At 41.2% G+C, this 21,685-nt stretch overlaps 2 protein-coding genes across 3 annotated transcripts in view; one reads left to right on the forward strand and one right to left on the reverse strand.

Moving 5' to 3' along the window:
- LOC145463900 (low density lipoprotein receptor adapter protein 1-like) overlaps positions 1 to 1,164 on the forward strand; it is a 1,895-nt gene extending 731 nt beyond the window's left edge. The window contains exon 1 of the mRNA XM_081447691.1: positions 1 to 1,164. This exon is cut by the window's left edge and continues 731 nt beyond it. Within this exon, the coding sequence (XP_081303817.1) occupies positions 1 to 624 (624 nt within the window). The 3' untranslated portion in view covers positions 625 to 1,164.
- A 2,971-nt stretch (positions 1,165 to 4,135) lies between these two features.
- LOC145464224 (salivary peroxidase/catechol oxidase-like) lies at positions 4,136 to 17,773 on the reverse strand. Of its 2 annotated transcripts, none has more exons than XM_081448056.1 (8): positions 17,679 to 17,773; positions 12,887 to 13,379; positions 10,996 to 11,762; positions 9,979 to 10,157; positions 8,767 to 9,080; positions 7,570 to 7,826; positions 5,436 to 5,772; positions 4,136 to 5,186 (listed from the first exon to the last, which is right to left on the reverse strand). In XM_081448056.1, exons 2-8 carry the CDS (start codon positions 13,372 to 13,374, stop codon positions 5,138 to 5,140), a joined length of 2,391 nt encoding a protein of 796 aa, XP_081304182.1. In that variant the 5' UTR covers positions 13,375 to 13,379; positions 17,679 to 17,773; the 3' UTR covers positions 4,136 to 5,137. The 2 variants fall into 2 exon arrangements, with proteins under 2 accessions (XP_081304182.1, XP_081304181.1); XM_081448055.1 differs by having other exon boundaries at positions 4,136 to 5,189.
- Between the last annotated feature and the right edge of the window lie 3,912 nt (positions 17,774 to 21,685).

Genomic DNA, 21,685 nt, shown 5'->3' on the forward strand with positions numbered 1-21,685 from the left:
GCAAGAGAACTTTTCAAGGCGCTATCGTTGGCTTTCATGATCAACTACGAAAGCTACCAAGCGTCTTTGATACGCGGTGCGCCTACTAGCGGGTTGCCGGCCGTGGAAAGCAAAGAAACGTGTTTCGACGGAATGGCGGGCGAAACCGCAACTGATCCGCAAGTCTCAGATGAGAACAGTGAACAATTGCACCTCAATGTAGTGTCACTCTCGCCTAAATATCCTTACGTGGCTGTTTCAAATGGTTCACAACCTCCCCAAGAGACCAAAACCCCGAAGCCACTGGAACCCATGCAGAATAAAAATCTGCTTCGAGTAATCGCGGATTGTCGCTTGAGAAGTGCCTCAGATCTACCACCTTTTGCGGGCAGAACGAGTGCTTCAGCCATCACTAGCTTGCCAGAGAACCGTCCGTCTTTACTGAATCCTGTGTCGCTCAAGATTGGCGATGAAATGGAAGAGGAGTTTACTGAATTTGCTGAACTCAGGTCCAAATGTCGATCAAGTTCCGCGCTAACAGTGAGGAACCACCCCGGAAGTCTTTCCCAAGGTGTCCACCTCTTCGACAGCGGGCCAAATGTATGGGGAAGTTTCCAGAACCACACATGCTTGCCAATTCACTGAACTGTTGAACTGAACAACCTTGTTCGACGTGGTTATTTAGGATGCTTCGTGTTAACGGTATATTTAATGTAAAGGTATTTTATAAGACAACGGTAAGCGGCGAATTTCCCACGCGATAGAATGTAAACAGAGAACAATGGCTAATTAGTGGTATCTTTCAAACTCATAAGGTTTGAGTGGAATGTACGCAGCTAAAAGAAAGCCGATTAAAACGCGTATCAGTGCGTTCATTGAAGCGATAAATATGCGTGCATCTCGTGGTATGTGTGAATAAATGAGCGAAAATTAATTTAACAAGAACGGTGTGAAAAAATAATAACAGCTTAAAAATAACGTGCTGTGACAGCCCCTGACTGTCACGTGAATATTATTCTTGCCATCTTGAACTCTATTTTTCTGACCTTAAGTGATGTGGAATCTTATCTCTGATTACACTTGAAAAACAGTTGGAATTGTTTCAAAATTGTTGTAACGTGCAGTGAAATACGTAGGCTTAATTAAATGTTAAATCAGTGAGAGAGCTGTCTTTTATTCATTTTAAGGTAATTTTATAGGTAAAGCGAACTGAGGTAGATGTTTTTCAATGAAAACGCCAAAGTTTCTTCACAAATATTCAAGGGTCACGAGCTCTGATCACGAGGCTGCCAAAGAGATCTGGTAAAATTGAAATCAGGGCAATAGAATGCCACTTGGTAGATTATGCTAAAACCCTCTAAATCTAGCCGTGATATTCAACAGAAAACCCGTTCTCTGACAGTGTTTAAACTACATTCTTAGGTCCCTGGGCAAAGCCTAAAAACATCAAGACAATACAAGGCAAACTCTAACATAGAGAACATTTGACCCTTTATACCCTTGTGGCAACTCTAAGTATACGGGGGGAAGGGGGTGAGAGAGAGAGAGAGAGAGAGAGAGAGAGAGAGAGAGAGAGAAGCTTGTTATCATACGAAACAATCCGCTGTATGGATATCCGCGAAGACACACGAGCGTTTTGAGAAGACGGTGAACCGGGAGTCGAATTTTCTCCTTGGCGCGCACTTTCGACTTCTCGTAAAAATGTTGTTATGTGATGAGGAGGTGGGGGAGAGAGGGGTGGGGAGAGGTGAAAACGCGTTAAAACAAGAACACAAATTTCCGGTTGACTTCTGCGCACCTCCCGCGGGTCAGGCTTATCGTATTTTGGAGAGACGCAGTCAAGCCTGTACTACGCATTTTAGATAGTGACTATTCACGTGATTTGTACCTCACATTTAGTGCTAATAAAATTCATAAAAGAGATCTCGTGATAGGCCTTTCTAATGCGATGAAATGAGGTCTCATGCATGGTTACGTCACATGTTAAATTCGCACCAAGCCTCGCTTGCACGAAATTTTCTCAAACCTCTGGCGCCTTCGTATTTTTTCCCCCGTGGGTATTCTTTTTATCTTGACTACATGATTTAGGCCGTGTCCTCGCTACGCAGGAGCTGAGAAATTTGAAAACGGTGTTTCTCTCTGAAAACGCATCGAATGCATTTTGTCGACAGTACGCGGGGGAAATTTAAAAACCCAACAATCACCGGTCATTTTGGATTTGTGTTTGGACAAAAAAAAAAAAAAAAACTCGAGCAGGGAAATCACGGATTATCGTGATGCCATCATTTTCAAAAAGTTCCGTGTTCATAATGTTTTCTGTCCACACTAAACCGCAAACCCGGCGTTTTCAAATCCCTCCGGTTTGAACAGCGTTTTCGAAAAGCTCCGTTTTCGTGACGGATTAGTGTGGACGGTTGGCCTAACCGTAGAAATAGAGCTTTATTTTCAAATTCCTCCGGTGTAGTGTGGATGGTGCACCGCAACATTTACAATTGACATTTTTCAAACCGTGGCTCGGTGGTGATTTTTTTCTAGTCTTCTGTCATCACTGTCCAGAAGGGCTAACTATTGAAGAAATCTCGTCACTAACATAAGGGAGTCTAGTGGAACACCAGGTGGGTTACTCGAGAGGTCTGTTCTGTTAGTATAAAAAAACAAACTGATTTTGCCTCCACTACATTTCCAGACGCACGTAGTGATGAAATTGGGCGCGTTGGACAGCCAAGCCGCCGTGCCATTTATTCAGTGCCAATAAATGCTCACAAAGATCCGAAGACTAAGCGCACCAAAGCCGGACATGAAAACCCGGAAAAACCAGCAGGTGGAAATAAAAAAATAGGGGAACGTGTGCCTCCGACCAAGGCAGTGGTGCCACCCTTGGGGTTTTAGGTATCCTAATTAAACGTAGTATACTTAAATATAGTAGAATACAGTGATGTAATAAAATGACAGGGCTAAAGGAATAACGTTCGTGCATGAGCAAGAAAATTGAAACGAACTTTCCAACCGCACACGGTGAAGGCTGACCGTAGAATGACTCACCCTGCTAACCGTAACTAATTTCAAACTCTAATCCCACTGAACTCTGGTCACCTCGAAGTCGCCCCCAAGCCTCTGCTCCGTGCCGGCAAAATAGTAATTTATGCTAATTTAATATTATCACAAATTACATTTTATTATCTAGTGGAAAGCCATGCAGGCGAGCCAGTCGGTAACAGTATTGCTTCATCAGTACACTCTTTCTTTTTTATAAGAACATGTTTTATAACAATATCGAGGCTGAAATTTGCGAAATTTAAAAAAAATATTTTGATAGAATCAGATGCGAGGCTGAGATTTTGAAAAGAATATAATTTTTTTTTTGTTGAAAATTTTTAAATACAAAACAATTACATGTTTTTAACTAAACCATTTGACATTCTTCCTTTCTCTAAACGGCAAAACTAGCGAAAAAAACAACAAAAAAAGCACTAGCCGCATGTCCGATGCTAACGTCATTTCTGCCAGAGGTATGTGGTTGATAACAGACACCAAATACAATCGAAAACAGAAATGTCATACGCTATATTCTTGGAATACTCACAAGAATATTTTCGGCCTAAAATCGGCAGAAAAATAAGAATATTCAGCCTCGGCCGGGAAAACGATATTCTTATAAAAAGCAAGTGTATATGTAAAGGCGATGTTGATTGATCCATTAGTTTATGTTATTTGACTGTCTCGGCGATTTCGCTGAATTTTTTACTGAAAATCCGTTTGCTCGCAAACAAAATGCTCCTACAATGAACTTCAAGATGACGAAAACAAGTCAATTGTGATAAGTTTAAGCGATTTTTTCAAAAATAACGAAGGATAGACTATCAGGCGTGTTCAATTTGATATCGCATCGTTAAGTCATACTCTTAGGTGGTAATTTGTAAACACCTTTAATCAATGAAGGAATGTCAGTTTTACGTTATCTACTTTTCGAATGTACATGCTCATGGCAGTGTGGAGACCTGGGGAGCTTATTGCTACTCTTTTTTTTTTTTTCCGGGAGGACCATGGAAGGGGTACTAGCCAGTTACACTCTTCGGTGGAGAGTTGTAATGTATGAGTTAAGTGTCTCTCCCCCCCCCCCGCCCCCCCCCCTCCACCAATAACATAACACAATGACCCCACCTAAGGCACTAACTTAGAACACTCAGTCGAGCTGAGAGTCCACTGTGCAAACCAGTCAGTCATACTTTCTCTATTTTCGTACAGGGACTTGAAAATTTCCTTTATTTTTGCGAGTGAGTCTTTCCATAATGCTCGTAAAAAGGCGTTAATCCGCGACCGGGCGTTTTTTTTTTAAGCGTTCACACGGCATCTTTGAATCTTTTCAGCCCGTATGTTAGTATTGGGTCTCTCTGTTCATGAAGAGGCGGGAGGTGTTCATGGAAATCTAAATAGAGGGGTTTGGCGCGTGTCTGATACACAAATGCGTGAAGCGGTTTTCTTAAGGTTTTTATTCATTTAATCATCATTACAAAAGACCGAATTACTCAATGAAAAATGACTAGAATGTTGTGTGTCGATATGGCTCTGTTTCCTAGATCTATCCTAAATTATATTTCGCAATTTTGGTCAGAAAGCCTTGGAGTCATGTGAGAAAGATGGCCTGTTGCTTGTAATCTGGACCTACATGGCCACTGACGCCCCTATCACGTGACAAATAGGCACGCGAAGGACCAAGCAAAATCGAGAAATTTGTTATAGGTAAGACTGAATGACAAAACAAAAACAAAAAAGATTTCACTTCGAACATAAGCACTATGACAAAGGCTACTCTCTACGCCAAAGCCATTATTGTCTAATGGAAGAGGATTTTACTACTGCAGCCACCCCAGCTGTTGTCAAAATGTTTGATAGACCCTAATGCCAACTGGAAAAACAAAACACTTCTAACTCTTTTACATCAAGGTTCTAGCTGTGTTTGAAAATGCTTTTATGTACTTTATTCTCGACGCAGTATAAAACTGATGGCTAAATACTAGATTGTGATTGTGGAATTCAACCCAGCAAAACAGACCCACTTTTCTAATCTAGAACGAAAACAGTTTTTTAAAAAAGCTAGTTTTGAGTGAATATGTATGATTAACCAACTTCTTTTCTTTCCCCATTGGTATGATCCTCTTTACCAGTAGGTATCGTCGTCGGCGGAATCGGGGGAATCGGAGGAAGCACTGCTGGGAAAAAAAGAACCACCAAGCTTGTAAATAAGAGTTTGCGGGGATAACTCCGGGGGAACACTCCCACATGAAAAAACCGGGGATAGCCGTCGGAAATTTTGAAAAGAACCCCGAAGAGGTACAAAGATCCTGAGTTGTGGGCGTGGCTTGAAGTTTTTTCCACTCCTAAGAGGTTCCAATTCTTAAACGACACATTATCTCTTCTCATATGTTTTCGGCTCAATACCCTAATTCTTCACATACCTGTTCTCCGGGCAATCAAAGCGTGGCAACCAAGCTTCAAGGTCTATATCAGGAAGTTTGTCACATTCTACGAAGATCTTGGATTGTCTCAGCGCTCGCCTGGTGACGTAGGGAATATCTTCGCTATTAGCGCAGATGACCTTGGAAAGGGTAATCTTTCTGATCTCTCGTAGCTGGCAAGCAGTGAATGCCGTTCTGTCAGTGTTCAGTGCTGCGTTCGGTTCATTCTCGTGCCAAAAACGATCTCCTTTTCTGAGGCGTCCGAATTGTTCGCCTATAATACAGCCAAAGGTAGGACCCACAAGACCTCCGTCCTCCGATGGAGGTTCTGCTAAGCCTGTGTACAAATTAAAAGTAGTTATGGTTTATAATAGAAATATAATAACAAAAATAATAATAACTTTATTAACATGTCGAATTGTTTTAGCGAAGGATAACCCTTCACTAGTAGAGGAAAATTACCCGAAAAGAAATAACAAAACCTAAGAATGATTTAAAAATAAGTCGATTTACAAGTTACATAAAACTATTTACATATAACAATAAAAGAAAAGATAAAAGCATTTGAAAAAAACAAAAGCCTAATTAATTAGATTAGAAATTCTTGTATAAATACGTTTCACGAAAGGCCCGTCTTGCCTGGGGTACATAGTTTCTACATTATGCTAATGTAACCTGTAATCAGGAAACAAAGAGGGAGGGAGGGAGGGAGGAAAGGCGAGCATGATCGTTGCTAAGTGGGCTGGTCTTCGGGCAGTGCCCGTGAATAGTTAAGTTAAACTTGTCAGTACGGCAGAAAGCAGGATCTGGTTTGTCGACATTGAGGGGGTGTGGGGGGAGGGGGGGGGGGGGGGGAGGCGTTGGAGCGCGTTGATCAACTCGCCTACACCCGGCAGTCAGCCATTCTGTGTAGGCGTAAAGGGAGCTCAGGGTCAAGCAAGCGTTGAAAACAACTCGAGTCAGTCAATTGGGTATAGGTATTCTTTAGTTAGCAAATTGCTATGATTCGCACAAGAGGCTATTCCCATCGTTGTTTTTATTTATCCAGTTGGAATTGTAACAGATTGGAGCTTCCGTGTTGAAATATATATTTTATATTTCTCTGTGGGTAAGGTTAATCCCTTCGCAGGTTATAAATAATGTAGGTGTAGATAGATGTAGATCACTCAGTTGACAACTAAATATAACTATAATATCGGGAATGACAACTATAATATCGAGAATATGAAGCCCTTCTCAAATGCCGTAAACTGCCGCTTTTAAGCCCTGGGCTTACAAAACTCTGTAAGGGCTTTTAGATGGGCTTATAAATAGGGCAGCTTATGTCCGAGGGGGCTTATGGGGGATTCATGCTGACGTCATTGTTTACATTTTTGCTCATTTGCATACGGCTTTGCATACAGAAGGAAACATGTTAGATATGAATTGACTCCAGGCAGCTTAAGAGGTAGTGAAACTTAATAAATGGTAAAGGTTTGGGCTCTTTGGGTGTAATATTCAAGGAGATATTGTCTTTCAAAAACTGCAAAATTTCTGGGTGGCAAAAGCGCTAATGAGCTCGTACATTCGTTGTAAAATTTTGAGTTTTTAAACCCGTGTTGCACAAAAAGTATCCAATACATGACGCTCATATTCACTGGCAGAGTTAATCGTACTATGACCTTTCAATATTCAGAACTGATTTATTTGTAGCTCCATCAGAAACTGAATTGCTTATGCTAGTGAGGCAAATATTGTAAACAAGGATTCCTCTATAACCAGAATAAACACATCATTCCAAAACGTCCTATAGGTGTGTCGATCGAAGTAGGTTTTATTTATTTAATAGTTTTTAATTAAGCTATAAAGCATCACAATAAGACGAATTCAAAACAAGGAAAGCTAGAAGGGGGCTTATATCCGGGGCGGGGGGCTTTTGATCGGGATGTATTTTTTGGTTTACATGTAGATTGGCCTATAACCGGGGGCCTTATAAGCGAGGGGGCTCATAAGCGGCCGTCTACGGTATTTTGTGAACCGAAGCAGCTCCCTGAGAGGGGCGTGGTCTGATTAAAATAGACCATCGACTGAGGTGTCCCCCAGGCTACCCTGAGGTTCTCCTCCCCCCTGGGGTAGCAATAGAAAATGTACATGCCTGCGGGGAAAAGATCCACGTCGTGTACTGACTCATAGGTATTCCTGAGGTTCTCGACGTCAGCTTTGGCGAACCCGGCAGCTAAGAGATCATCAAATGAGTCCACCTTTGGTTCGATGTCACATTCCTCGCGGTTTCGAAATACCGTGTAACCCGGCATTCCACGCTCGTGCCCTCGTGCAATGTTAAGGGAAGCGAGATCAACCAAGTCGCCTGGACCTCTGCTAAGAGAGTTTTGTACACATTCGACGAGACATCTGGATTGAAAAAACAAAATGAACCCAGTTAATAACTTGTCGTTTTCACTGGAGTGTAAATGTTGGAGTGTAAACCGCACCTCTCCCCCCCCCCCCCTCCCCCGCGACTTACAAGACAGGGTGAACGTGGAGCGGCCCAATCCTCCATGTGGGCCTAATGCCCTTCTCAAGGTACTTTTAGACCTGTCTTTCGAGTTCAGAAATCCGAGATTTTGAAGGGTCTAGATATAGCCAATCATATGAAGCGGACGTTACACGCATTTTTATCCTCCACAAAAAGCGCGTGGTAATATTATCGGCAGAAACTGAAGAACCGGGTACCATGTTCAAATTAAGCTTTAAGGGGATTGCCTTAGGAATAAGGCCTATATGGGGGATTATCTCTCTTACCGTTCAAAATCTCTTGACTACATATCTTACCGAAATAGTCACAAAACTAATCCACCCTAATTGTTCCAGACTCGTTTTGCAAAGCTACCCCCTTAGGTTTTCGTCTCGGGTTTTTTGCCCCACCCACCGTCCCATCAGGGACGCCCACTACTTTCGTCATCCATTTTCCGACAGTTTTTATGCCCCAGGAAAATTGTTTCTCCCATAGCGTTTTCTGCCGGAGAGTGGGTCACTTATGCAGCAATGAAGAGACCTAATTCACGGACCAAAAAGGACGCAGGTATTGAATGGCTCCTATTTGAGTTGTAAAACGTTCAATTTGACGAATCAGGCCTTCCTCATTCTGAATTAGTTGATTTATCAGTGGCAACATTTTGTCCGGCTGTTACTTCTTGTTCTTTGATTTATTAGATTTAATTTAACAGCTGTGCAGGAGGTTTTGTAACTAGGTAAGTAAGTTAGTAAGTAAAACGTTATCAATCTAGGTTGGCCCATTCAGCATCATGGCTGGTATCCCGAGGGACCCTGTCAGACGTTCGTGCCCTCTTACCTATCAATCGTTGCCGCTGGATCCTTCATCAAGCCTCTAAAAATGGAATCCACTGCCCCCTGGCACTTGTCGTATAAGTAGGTTGGGTTGCCAAAGTCGCATAGTGGGATAGGCAAGTACTCCAATTTCGCGTCGCAGTCGCATTTGTGCTCGAATCCTTCTTGAGTGAAGCGACTGAACTGGTTTTGAATCAGGCTGTGTCCAAATCGGTATGCAGCTACTGAGAAGGCGGTGGTCATTTGAGCGTTCACGGCTGGGTCGTAACCATTAAAAAACCGGGTTCCCCCCAGCAGCCTGAGATCAAACTGTCTGATCTAAATGTGAATAAAATTAAAAGGGTCAAGTTTAGTCGGACGGGGGTGCTCGTGGGAAATTTTGAAAAGAACCCCCTAAGAGGTACCAAGATCCTGTTCGGGGGGCGCGGCTTGAATTTTTTTTTTCACCCCTTCGAGGTACCAATTTTAAAACAACAGATTATCTCCTCCATTTTTTTTTTTTTTTTTTGGTGGGGGGAGAGGGGAGGGGGGGCTTAAAAGCTCCCGCAGTGGACTTTTCGAGGCTGAACGCCCTAAGAAGTACCAAAAGCACTCTTTTTAACCCCTGAAAGGCGCGATAAGCACCCCCGTCCTTTATATATGGGAGTTCTCCCTGGGAAATAAAGCGGCTAGCAGTATCACGTCTTTCCGGTGTGGGATGTGATGTCTATCGCGGGAGAGTGCCTCAACATTTTGGTAAGGCGGACCTGACGAGTAACCGCTTCTGGTAAATTGGAGGCCTAGATCACATTTGATGGAAAATGAAAAGTCCCTTTAATTTCATACTTCACAGAAAATGAAATAAATGCATCATGTTTCACGAAAAACGGGGGGAAAATTTCTTCACAATCTTACACAACTAATTAGCATTTTAAACCTGATGTCCAAAGCTCAGCCTTGTTCGACATCTTCGCCTTTCCACCGCTAGTTGTCCAATGTTTATATAAGAGGAGTCGAAACTTGGAGGCATGATCAAAACCCGACTAATTAGACGATCATTCATCTCTTCTGGAGAAATTTTACTTTGGAAAACGAACGTTCACGACTTCTAACGAAATCACGATTCACGAGATATAAAGTAGACATTCCATATTTCACATTTCAAGGGCAAAAAATTAGGCCATTTACTTATCACGAAAATACCCTTTACAATCCTTTTTATATTCAATTAGCTTACCACTCTTCTGCTGAGGATTTCAGGCAGGAACTCTCCGTATGTTATGACTTGGAGCTCCGCACCAACGATTTTTCGAGTTTCTTGAAAAATTCTCTCTGGGCCCCACCGGGTATTCTCACCAAAATAGTCAGCAATTCGGTTGTGTTCACGAACAAAAATTGTATGAACTGACATGAGGCCTGTGGACAGAAAAGCTTAGTAAGAGAGAGCAAGCAATTCCTAAAATAAGTTTATGTTTATTGCCTTCTTTGCTAGCTCCCATGTTAAAGCTTGCATGTTTTATCAAAACGTACACACCCTAGTCTTCAGATTCTTCGCAGCCGCGGTTACCTGGCTCGTCACGCGGCGCATCTCACTAAGAAGCTGTACTGGGGAGGTGTTGTGTGACAGAGACACAACGGCTAGGATTGTCCCTACAATCATTACACAGCATAAAAGACAAATTTAATGGAAATATCTAGACCGACCCTATATAGACCAGAGTTGAAGGCTGTGTTCTTGCCGTTGCTCAAACTAAAAAGGTACTCCTTGTCGCGTGCTTCCCAAATAAATAAATATGTTTTTTTACAGGAGTCAATCACCCAGAGCCTCAATCCGCACTGTAACGTAGGGTCAACCCTTTCCCGTATCATTCTATTTTTAGAACTGTAATAACCGCAAGGGTCTCTTGGTTTCCCACGAAATATCTTGTTTCTACAGATAGAAAATGCAAAACAGGGCCCACAAGTGGGATTTCAGTCTTTGTTGTAACAAAGAATGGTCTTAGCTCGGGTATAATTGGGTATTGATTAGGGGTCGTGTGAAAACTCCCACGAGAGCTGTTACTAAAAATAGAAGGATACGGGAAAGGGTTGACTCACAGGGTTAGTATGGGAGATAGAGGCTCCGGGTAATGGGCTCCTGGTTTTTTAGCAGTTTTTGTCAAAACAAGAAGGGTCTTTTTGTCTCTTTGTGGTTTCTTGTTGGTCTACAAAGAAAGAAAGAAATTCTTAGCTTGGGTTTGTTTACCAGTCTTACCTTGATTTTCGTTTACTCGTTCGTCTCCGGCATGAAAACATGGTCTGTTTGGGTCTCTTGACTCACACACCACTTCAGGCGGCTGTGCAGGCAACAGATTCGCCATGGGGCAGCCATGTGGAGGCTTCATAACTAGCATTCGGCCGTCAGGCGCCCGTAGTTCTTCAAGCAGCGAAATGTTTGAGCCATAAACATTAGACCCATCGACATAGGCCGTTATTACGTTACTGTGCTCCCGGGTTATCGGTGTGCAATCGGTATTGGGTTTATGCGGGGCATCCCTCTCAAATTCAAACTCGGTTACACCCCTATCACGAAATATGTCATCATCTTCTGGAACTTCAATATTGATACACTCCGGGTTGATGTTATATGGTTCACAATTCAGTCCCTGTGCCTCAGCCAGCGTGATGTCATGATCCATGAACTGGCCAAAGTTCATGGTCAAATGAGTCAATACGTTGTTATTGGGGTGTGGGCAGTCGTTGCTGCCGATGACATTAATACTTACATTCCTGGCATTCGGCAACTCATTTCCACTTTTCGCTCTGCGAATAGTCGACACACAGTCGCCATAATCAGCGGGTTCGAGGCGCAAGAATTTGTCTCCGACTGACCCCCAGCGAGGGTTAGCAAGATTGTTGCATGTTCCATCGATCGTTCGGAAACGGGCGTTCTCGTTACAGTTGATGTCTGGTTCTTCGTCGTGTAATTCGGCGGCAAAATACTCGAGTACTTTCAACTTGCACGCCCTTGCTTGAGCATCACTGTAAGAGGAGAAACGAAAGGGTGTTGTTTTGATTGTTTATCGGGCCTATTTTGGGGGGAACCGAACACAGAATCTGGAAAAGCGTACAGAGGTTGGGAATTACTGCATGCGCCTTACAATTACTGCGCCAATTACTGCGCCTTGGGAATTACATGGGGACTCTAAATTCAAAGCTCAACCGACAAATGCGTTTTTCGCTACCGTAGTCAAATATTCGGCGGCTCCTCCCAGCTTGCGACTACTGCCTAGCACTGTTTCGTTCTCTGAACTGTGCTCACTGATTTGATTACTGCGCTCTTGGCAGTAGTCGGAAGCTGGGAGGAGCCGCCGAACATTTGATTGACGATAGCGAAAAACGCATTTGTCAGTTGAGCTTTGAATTTTAGAGTCCTCTTGTTATTGAATAGCCTGCGAACGCAAACGTATTTCCGGCTGTCACTTGGTTCCGCCGAAAAATAACGTCTGCGAACCCGAGCCAGGAAACGATTTCTGTGACGTAACGACTTTTGTTTCTCCTTGGCCAATCAGATTCCATGATAGAATGAAACTCGAGTGCTCCTCGCAGCGAATACCTCGCGCAGTAGTTCTGGGGTTATTTGAGTTAAACTGTGATTGGCTTAGAATTCCTACGTCACAGGAATCGTTTTCTGGCTCGGGTTCGCAGACGTTATTTTCGGCGGAACCAAGTGACAGCCGGAAATACGTCTGCGTTCGCAGGCTAGTTATTGAAAGGTAATGGTGGTAATTTAACTCTACTGCGCATGCTCTTTGACAACTAATGTAACGAACGAGACAAGAGGGTTAACGACGGCAATATTACGCTTTGGAACGGCGCTAAGCGTCGTCAGTAGAGTTTCAAAGTCTTTAAGGTCCCACTATTTGGCTTGATTCCAATCCAACGGGTTTTTTCCCTAGCCAAAAATCTCCAAAGTAAGTTTTTTTCCCCTTCACTCCCTTATCTTCCCTTTTCGTACTCTTCTCGTTTTTCTTTATCGTTCGAAGATTTTTTTTCAAACCTTCAGGAGCTGTAACTGATCAAGGTTAAAGGTCTGCACTCTTTTCGTGAATCCAATCATATACACATATATATTGCAGTATAGTTGGCTTATGGCTCAGGCTTACCTGTTTGAGTTTGTATCGATGTTCAAATGAGTCAAAACGTCCGACTCTGCACAAAGTTTTTTTAGGACACAAGCACCGCAGACCTCACTCTGTCTTGCCTTCAGCCACGATTCGTCACTTGCGATGGACCCCTTTCCGTGCTGTAGTATCTGGTAGTCTTTGTTCAGAGCCTTCAGGAACGCCTCTCTCTTCTCGGCTATCTCTTTCTCAGGAATCTTGTTTTGGGTGTCCAACTTACAATCATCTACAAACTCCAGCATCTTGTTTTCGAGGAAGTCGCCTGAGCCTGGCGAAGCCACGCGTTTCGCTTGTTCTTCGTCTTTCTTCTTATTTTTCAGTTTATCCAGCCGGTTCATTTCATCGGTCATGTCTTCTACCGTGTCCTTTTCCCATTCCGACGGGAAAGCGTCATCAATCTTGTAAGATGTTGTCAGCCCCAAGCCCAGGACCACAACAAGAACCAAACCATTGGGGAAACGGCCCATCATGCTGACTAAAGAAGACACAGACATTTAAGTAAAGCTAGCTGCTAGTTGACGTTTAAAATAAATGTGTACCCTTTCTTTACTGCTGAAGAGCTTTCATTTGAATGTTCACAGACAATAGGTTTTATTTACTGACTTTATAAACAGCACCACATGAAAGTACTGGTCAATAGCTTTCATTTGAGTGGTCACACACTAGGGTTTTATCCACAGACTTAAAATTTAGAGCCACCTTGTACAGCGTAATAAACAGTACTAGCTACATGAAAGTACTGCTCAGTACCTTTCGTTTGAATGGTCACACACTGGGGTTTAATCCGCAAACTTAAAATTTAGAACCGTGTTGTACAGCATAGCCGGTAAAAGGTACCCCGTGAAACGACTGCTCATCTGCGTTCTTTTGAATTATCACACAAAAGGATTTTCTTCCACAGCCTTTAAAATGATTCAGGCTAAGAATAACTTTAACATATCGATTTAGCCAAGCCTAAAAGCGGAACTCCCGGGTCGGTTGGTCATAGTCAGAGCTTTATTAAGCTAAACCAGGATAAACGAAATTTTGATTTGGGTATTTTTAAGTTTTCTTTTTATATTGCTTGGCCTTCCGAGTCTGAATAATCTCAAACTACACAAAACAAAAGCAGTTAACAACGTTTATTTATACGTCAATGTCGTCGTCGTCGTGTCTACGTGCCCACAAGCAACACCGTTAGCCGTTTTTACCAAGAAAAAAGCCATTCACGGGTTTCTTTGAGTATGGGGCTCCGCTTGGTGGCCCTTCGGGCCGCCGGAGCTCCGCTATAATTCTATATTGCATTAAGAGGTTTGACTGGCTGGAAGAAGAAAAGACAACGACAATCCCCTCATCTATTCACAGGGATGGAAAGCATCTCGTGGGATTCAAGTCAGACAGTATTCTAAAATAATCTGTATTGGTCACCCCTGACAATCACACTGATCTCTTATTGGGGGATCTTTGTTGACGTCATTGTTTACATTTTTGCTCATTTGCTTTGCGTACAGAAGGAAACATGTTAGATATGAATGGACCTTTCCCGCATTCCACTTCAGTGCGTACGAACAATAGCGCCAGAGCGAGGTTGGGGTGGACATTTTCATACATTTACTGTATTTTTGTCCATCCTGACCTCGACTTGGCGCTATTGTTTTTTGGAATGCAGGAAAGGTCTATTGACTCCAGGCATATAAAGAGCTAGTGAAACTTAATATATGGTAAAATTTTAGCTCTTTGGGTGAGATATTCAAGGAAATATTGCCTTTCAAAAACTGCAAAATTTCTGGGTGGCCAAAGCGCTAATGAGCTCATACATTCTTTGTAAAATTTTGAGTTTTTAAACCTGTGTTGCACAGCTCCATCAGAAACTTAATTGCTTATGCTATAATGAGGCAAATATTGTAAACAAGGATTCCTCTATTGCGTTCTTTGCAAAACAATCTGCGATGTTTAAATTAATTGATGCACAGCATTCATAAATTTGTAACGAACAAATTTTATTCTGAGAAAGTAACCTTTCCTATATGTTTGGATCAATCGATTTTCACCTTATCTACACTGTACTGAGGAGAATCTTTGTTTACAATATTTGTCCATTAGCATAGACGATACAGTTTCTGATGGAGTTGCAAAAACATTACTTCTGAATATTGAAAGGGCACAGCACGATGAACTGTCCCAAGGAATTTGAGCCCGATGTATCGAATACGTTTTGTGCGACGCGTATTTAAAAGCTCAAAATTTTTACAAAGAATGTACGAGTTCATTAGCGCTATTGCCACCCAGCAATGTTGCAGTTTTTGAAAGTCAATTTCTCCTTGAATATTTCACCCATAGAAGCAAAAATTTCACCAATTACTAAATTTCACAAGCTCTTGAAATGTTTGTAGTCAATTCGTGTCTAGCGTGATGCCCTTACTGAGCAAAGTCGTATGTTAATGAAGAAAAATGTAAACAGTGACGTCAGCAAAGGTTTTGCTTGCCTCTTCGCGTATTGATCTGTTGATAATTGAGCCGTGTCCATTTATGAAACATATGTTAATTGGATCGTTGATCACTGTGAAAGCTTGTAAGTCAGCTCCTATTTTCATTATACTCATATTGAAATATTAATTCTTGTCAGCGAGCTCCATACATTGAACTCAACGTTAGTTTTGAGTGTTTTGGCCGCTTCACTTAGGCAGAATTAGTTTGATGGTTGTTTTAATTCTCATTACATGAGCGATTGACAGTGCATTAGTGTCTTAGGGAGGAATTAGTTGTGGTTGGTGAGTTTTCCCGCGTTTTGGCATGGAGTATTCGCTCGTGAATCTTGTCCCTTTGTGCATATTTTGCCCTTACCGCAAAATAATAGCGTCGAGAAGAAAACAGCTTGGGAATGTTTTGCATCTTAACAACATGAAGCCAGTTAGCTCGACGGCAAAATATACTTAAGCTATTTTCTTTCCTTACGTTCGCGTTTTAAAGAGAGAATGTGGGTTTTATTCCATCCCGAGCGCACACACACTACACATGAATTCTTATATTCTTTCATTTGATCGCATGTCAATGAAATGAACCACAAACTTAGTGCGCAACCTCGATACTCTAAAATAATTAGCATGTAAAAATGTCTTTGCGGTTAGCTTTTTGTCATCTTTTGTATTTCAATTATTATTTATTTGCATTCAGTTTTTTCTTTTCATTCACAGGTACAAGCGAAAAATTACCACCGCGTGCTAAAAAAAGTGAAAATCCCAAGTCGAGTTGTCTTCCAAAAACAGTGGCAAGCAATTAGGTGTTTAAAATAAATATTAAAAAGTTCTAGAAATAAACTGGCTCACATATATATATTTTCAATTTCAGTGCGCGCAAACGGTCTAAATCAACTTTCTGCGCTTGCAGAAAGTAGCTTTAATTGCAAATCTTCAGCTCTCTTTCCCAAACCCTTCAAAATGTCTCTCGCGTCCAGCCCTCCAGGGTTAGTCAATAACATACGGCCAAACTAAAAATTCTTCTCTTCTATTTGTACTGCAACCTCGTTCTCATAGCCTATTGCCTCACTTGGGGGCGGGACTTGCCTCACTTGGGGGTTCGCACTTACGTTAAATTGAAAAAATGCGGAAAATTAACGTTGTGTGTATTGGAGACCTCAAGTGCCTTTTGCGTATCTAAGAGTTTCTATTGTTACCTTCGAGTAAACAGGAAAATGTTTTGCATGTATTAAAGGGCATTAATTAGTTATTCATGTTCTAAGTATTTTGCACTGTTTGCTTTCAAAGTTTCTGGTCGTCGAAAGCGGAAAAAAGGTTAATTATAGAAAAGAAGCTAAAGGGGGCCACTTTTTCACACCAGTGACAGACGAAAAATTTAAAAAAAAAAGACCAGCTTAAGAATACACAGTTTGCTTGTCTCTGGAAACACGTGATTTACACAAATTTTCCTCCGGTTCACTCATTTCACTTAGACACACTCGTAGAACATAATTTCTGCTCAGAGTTCTAAACCGTCTGCTTCTCGCCTTATCTTTCCATCACGCTGCAATGTGCCCTTTTCATTTTTCCAAATGTTTCATCAGGTCGTTTAAAGTAACGAAACCGCATTATCAAGGTGCGCTAGGCTTGTAACTTGCTTTGATGTATCCCTGAATTCTCATAACTAGCGGTAAATGAAATACTTTTATATGGCAATGTATAAAAGCAGTAGCTATGTAACTTTTGCTGCCACGGATGGCTTTCAGGTTCGGAAATGTTCGAAAATTTTGTAATTTGAAGGCGATATGATTCCAAAATAAACCCTAACTGAAGGCACTGCATCTGCAACGCTGATAACAGAAACAAACAGGAAAAATTGATAGGTAAAATTGTGAACGATTCTCGAACATCGACGTTATGTTCATCGGCGCAATAGTGATCAGTAAAGGAACAAACAGGAACAATCTTGGCTAGGATAACCGTGAGAGGCCGTATTGTGACGCAGCGTAATTTACAGGTCCCATGCAATAAACAAATCAAAATGAAATATTTCCTTTCCACAAGTGAGCAAAGAATTAACGTACAATTATTTATATTTAAAAACGATTTGGACAAAATGCACCCGTTGGCCACTCGGATCGAGTTTTGGAAACTCCATGCAGCTCGTTTTGCATGGTGTTGCGCAGACAAAAATGTTATCGAAATTTGAACGCAAACTTCCAGTCCCCAAGAATGTCTAATACTGTGCTTCTTAAAATAGTCTAACAAAATAGTCAAATATTAAGAAAATAGTTAGGTATTAGCAAAATTGAGAGATAAGAGCTTTAAGTCACATTTACCTGCTGGTGAGCCGTTGAAGAGAATAACGCACTGACTCTGCTTCAAATGAAATCCGCTCTTCAATTAAAATCCAACTGGTTTAAACCGCTGAATATATACCGACAACCCGGAACATTTTGGAGTCCATTATCACTGCTTTTGTGTTCTGTCTATTCATACAATGAAACTCATTTGAATTATTTAATTAATCGTGGGCGATGCAAGTAATCCGTGAAGGCCCTATACACGTAATTGTCTCAAAAAGACCGATCCGTTTTCCCCAGTCCATGATTTCTTCTATGCCAGTATTAAAGATACACATTTCCTTAGACACACTATTAACGGTTTCCTTGCAGCTCGACATGAGTGTAAAACACTTTGGAAAACGTGAACATAGTGTTTGCGAGGGAGTTTAAACTGATTTGTTTCTCTTGTTTTCGCCTCATAATTTGTGGTCGTTATCCTTGGTTAGTTTTTCCGCGATGGGGCTGTATGGCTGCCCTCAGCAGCTATAGGAAGTAAACTCAATCAAACACGTTTTTTTTATTATTATTACAAAACTGCCAAATTGAAATCTGCTGTTGACAATTGCGTCTGCAGTTGCTTCATTGGTATCTTACGGGAAAATCGATTTCGTGTTAAAAACCAGAAATTAGTTTAGTATTGTTTAGAATGATAAAAGGTTTAATAGACGTGAGGACCCCTTTGTTAAACGTTTCGCTCGAGTGATACTTACGTAAGTCAGTCGCAGAAACAGAAAAATTTTATAATTTTAACCCGGTTTAGCATGAGGCATACGCAGTTTTATCTATGGTTTAAGATTCTTTCTTTATACCGTTAATTATCTGACGCGGACAACTTATCCAAAATGAATAGTTTAAAAGTTATTAAATTGCAAAGCTGCTTGTTTTCAAGCTTTCTTCGAATATCAGTAATGACTTGTTGAAGTGAAAAAAATAAAAACAACAACATGTGAAACATGAGCTTTGTTTTGCTCACAACGAGAGCTTCGAAGCTTCAATGAGCAAAATATACTCGTCTATTGATTTTTTTGAACGAATCTTCAACTTGTAATTTCAAAATTTCTTTGATTCCAGCAATATCTTTACCTTCTTATCAATGTGTAGTAAATAGCTTCAAAAGTCTAATTGTTCTCAAAAATTAACTGACTAGCAAATGACATTTATTTCAGTAACGCGATGTATTGTCCTACAAACGGAAAATGTCGTGAGAGCGCGGGAAAAATCTACCAAGTGGACGAAAGGAATTAGCGGCGACACAATTAAGTTGAACGTAAACGTGAAAATTGTGTATGCAGTCTAGCTGTTTGACGCAGCAACAAACCCATTGGGAGTACGGAATTTTTTCCTGTTTGAAAATAACGTGATGTCATCGCTGGCGATTTAAGTGCATGTTAGCTCAGACATCACGGTCTGGAGTGAATGTCCAAAAACTTTGAAGTTTTTTTTAACTGTTGGAACTGTGCGAGTTTTAAAGTGTCGAAGCTCTGAGCAATGGTTCATATTAATCTTTATATTTCGATTTTGTTTTTACAAAAAAAATGCACACATGTATTCGCTCAGTACAATACGACGCATGCATAACTGAGCATTTTATTGCTATAATTAGACAATATAACACTAAAGTTCTGTGTTTTGAATAAAGATCTTTAGCTAATCCTGGCACTAAGAAAATTATTGTACGCTAAGAAACAATAATTTAGGGCAACTGTGTAGCAATGTTTTTCTTGTGGTTTTTGATAAGTTCTCCCTTCCTTTGATAGCGTTTCGCGTGTAAAAGAGAATTAGGTCTTTAGCCGCATTTGGGCAAAACTTTCCGCATTCACGAGAAGACAAACAAACACATTAAATAGTTGTCCGGGTTAATTAAGTTTAGGCGGTTAATATAGCTTCAACAACATAACACAACCTGCAGCTGTTTAAAGTACTGCCACACTAGTTATATTGATAAATATAAATGACAAAATCTTAATAAGGCAGTGTATATGTTCACTTGTTGAAAAAACCTCTCGTTACGCGCAGTCTTTGATCTTAGCTTTCTCTCCCTTTTTCCGCTTTCGTCTAAAATACCCTGGGGCCTTTACTGATCAAAGAAGCAATGATAACGACGTCTGTAATTGAATTTTCGACAGAAAAAATGTATTCCCAGGTGCAAAATGTATCAATATATCAGCTATATTTATTGTTAGAGGTAGCCATATTTGATTGTTTGCTGTATTTGTGAGATGTTTGTTGTGTTGCTAATGCACGCGGTGGTCGCGTGTGCTTTTATATTTCTCAGACAAGAAACGTCTTAGACCGAAAACTCCCACGTTTAAGTCGCGGAAATCTTTCCATCACGGTTTTTTCACTAAAATTTGGTCAATATTCGCCAGTAAGTAACAACCGTAATTATGTATCGAGGAAAAAAGTGCCGATTGCTCGTTTTGCCTGTTGCTATGGATACAGATGTGTACATGACAGTTCGGCGCGTGAATATAATTAAATTACAATTCTGTTTACAACTGAAATCTCAAGACAGCTTTTCTTCTAATTCCCGCAATGTGAATGTTTAATATTGCGAGGATAAACGCTATAACTCTTGGTCTCGCTCACCACCTGGCGCTGACCAATCAGCATCATTCTTTCAAAGGCGAGTGGTGAGGGATTCTTGGGGGTGGGGAGGGAGAGGTTGAGAATGACAACAGGACACAAAACGGCGGGAATCCGAGCTTATAGACTTTGGTCTTTAGAGAATGTTTTCTTCTATAGAATGTTTTCGTCTCAGGAAAAACATCACTATTGGCATCATCACAGCCTGAGTGATACGTGACTTTAAAGACAAATAAGCGGATCAATACAGCAGGTTTAATTACTTTATGCCTTGGTCTGTGAAGTGAAGTGGAGTTAATTCGGCATCGATAAGTTGGATATTGCTGCGTCTTTTCGCAGGCATAACTGATGTATTCAATTTAAGGATTTTAACTACAGGCGGCTATAGTACGTGAGTCGTGGGACTTTCTTACGTTCGAACGAATCAGTTAAATAATACATTTGGTTTGAACGCTTCACTTCAGTCGAATGCATTACTCTTTGGATCTTTAAACACAATCTGAGTAGTCTTGCAAATCGGATAGGGACGGATTGAGGGTAGCCGAATTTCAGCAAAATGGCTGGAATCAGAACCTAATATTCCACTCTTTAGCTAGAGTGTTAACAGTATTAGAAAAAACCCATTTGAAGATCTAAGAGTATCTAAGTGCGATACTTTGGCAGACTAATGCTCGATGAAGAGACTGGTTAACTGGGTTTGCGACGAATTATCGGACAACTCACTGAAGCTTTGTGATGACAAACTCAACCCGTGTACCCGTAATGATGTAATGTTTTCACGTAAAAGTGCTTCTTTTAACTTATTCCTGGTTATCTCTCACTTCACTTCGACTTTCACAATCTCTATATACACGTCAATCACGTCATTTCAACTTCACTGTAGGTCACGTGACGTGTGGGTGGACTACGTCTTCGATAGCACATCTTGCCGGGAAATATTTACGTTCGTCGCTTAGAGTCCCCTTCAATCCTCTCTAGAATTGTTCATCTATTAAACTAATGCATGATTTGAAGTTGACTTGATTCGACGAAAAAATTTTATGTATCGTATAAAGTGATGTTTGTTTAAATTTGTGTGGGAGCTGATACACTGACGTCTCTTAAATGTAGATCGTTAAAACCAATTTATGACCAAGCGGTTTCCTGTGTGGTATTGAGAGTTCTATTGAATTCTAAACGACTTCTTTGTAGTCACGTATTTAGCTCGTTGCAAACTGAATGATTACATTAAAATTTTCCTTATCACAGATCTGCTTGTACCGCGTGCGTCCAGTATATTTCTGTGAGTCTTTCGATGCTTTGGCGAGCTCGTAGCCTCTTCCAGGCCTTCAGTGAGTTGGGGCGCAACGAGAAAAAACGGCGGGCGAAAAAAGGAGAGAGGGGTTTGGTGCAACAGGCGAAGACCGTGACAATAC

The sequence above is a fragment of the Orbicella franksi genome, chromosome 12 (assembly GCF_964199315.1).
Source record: "Orbicella franksi chromosome 12, jaOrbFran1.1, whole genome shotgun sequence".
Classification (NCBI taxonomy): domain Eukaryota; kingdom Metazoa; phylum Cnidaria; class Anthozoa; order Scleractinia; family Merulinidae; genus Orbicella; species Orbicella franksi.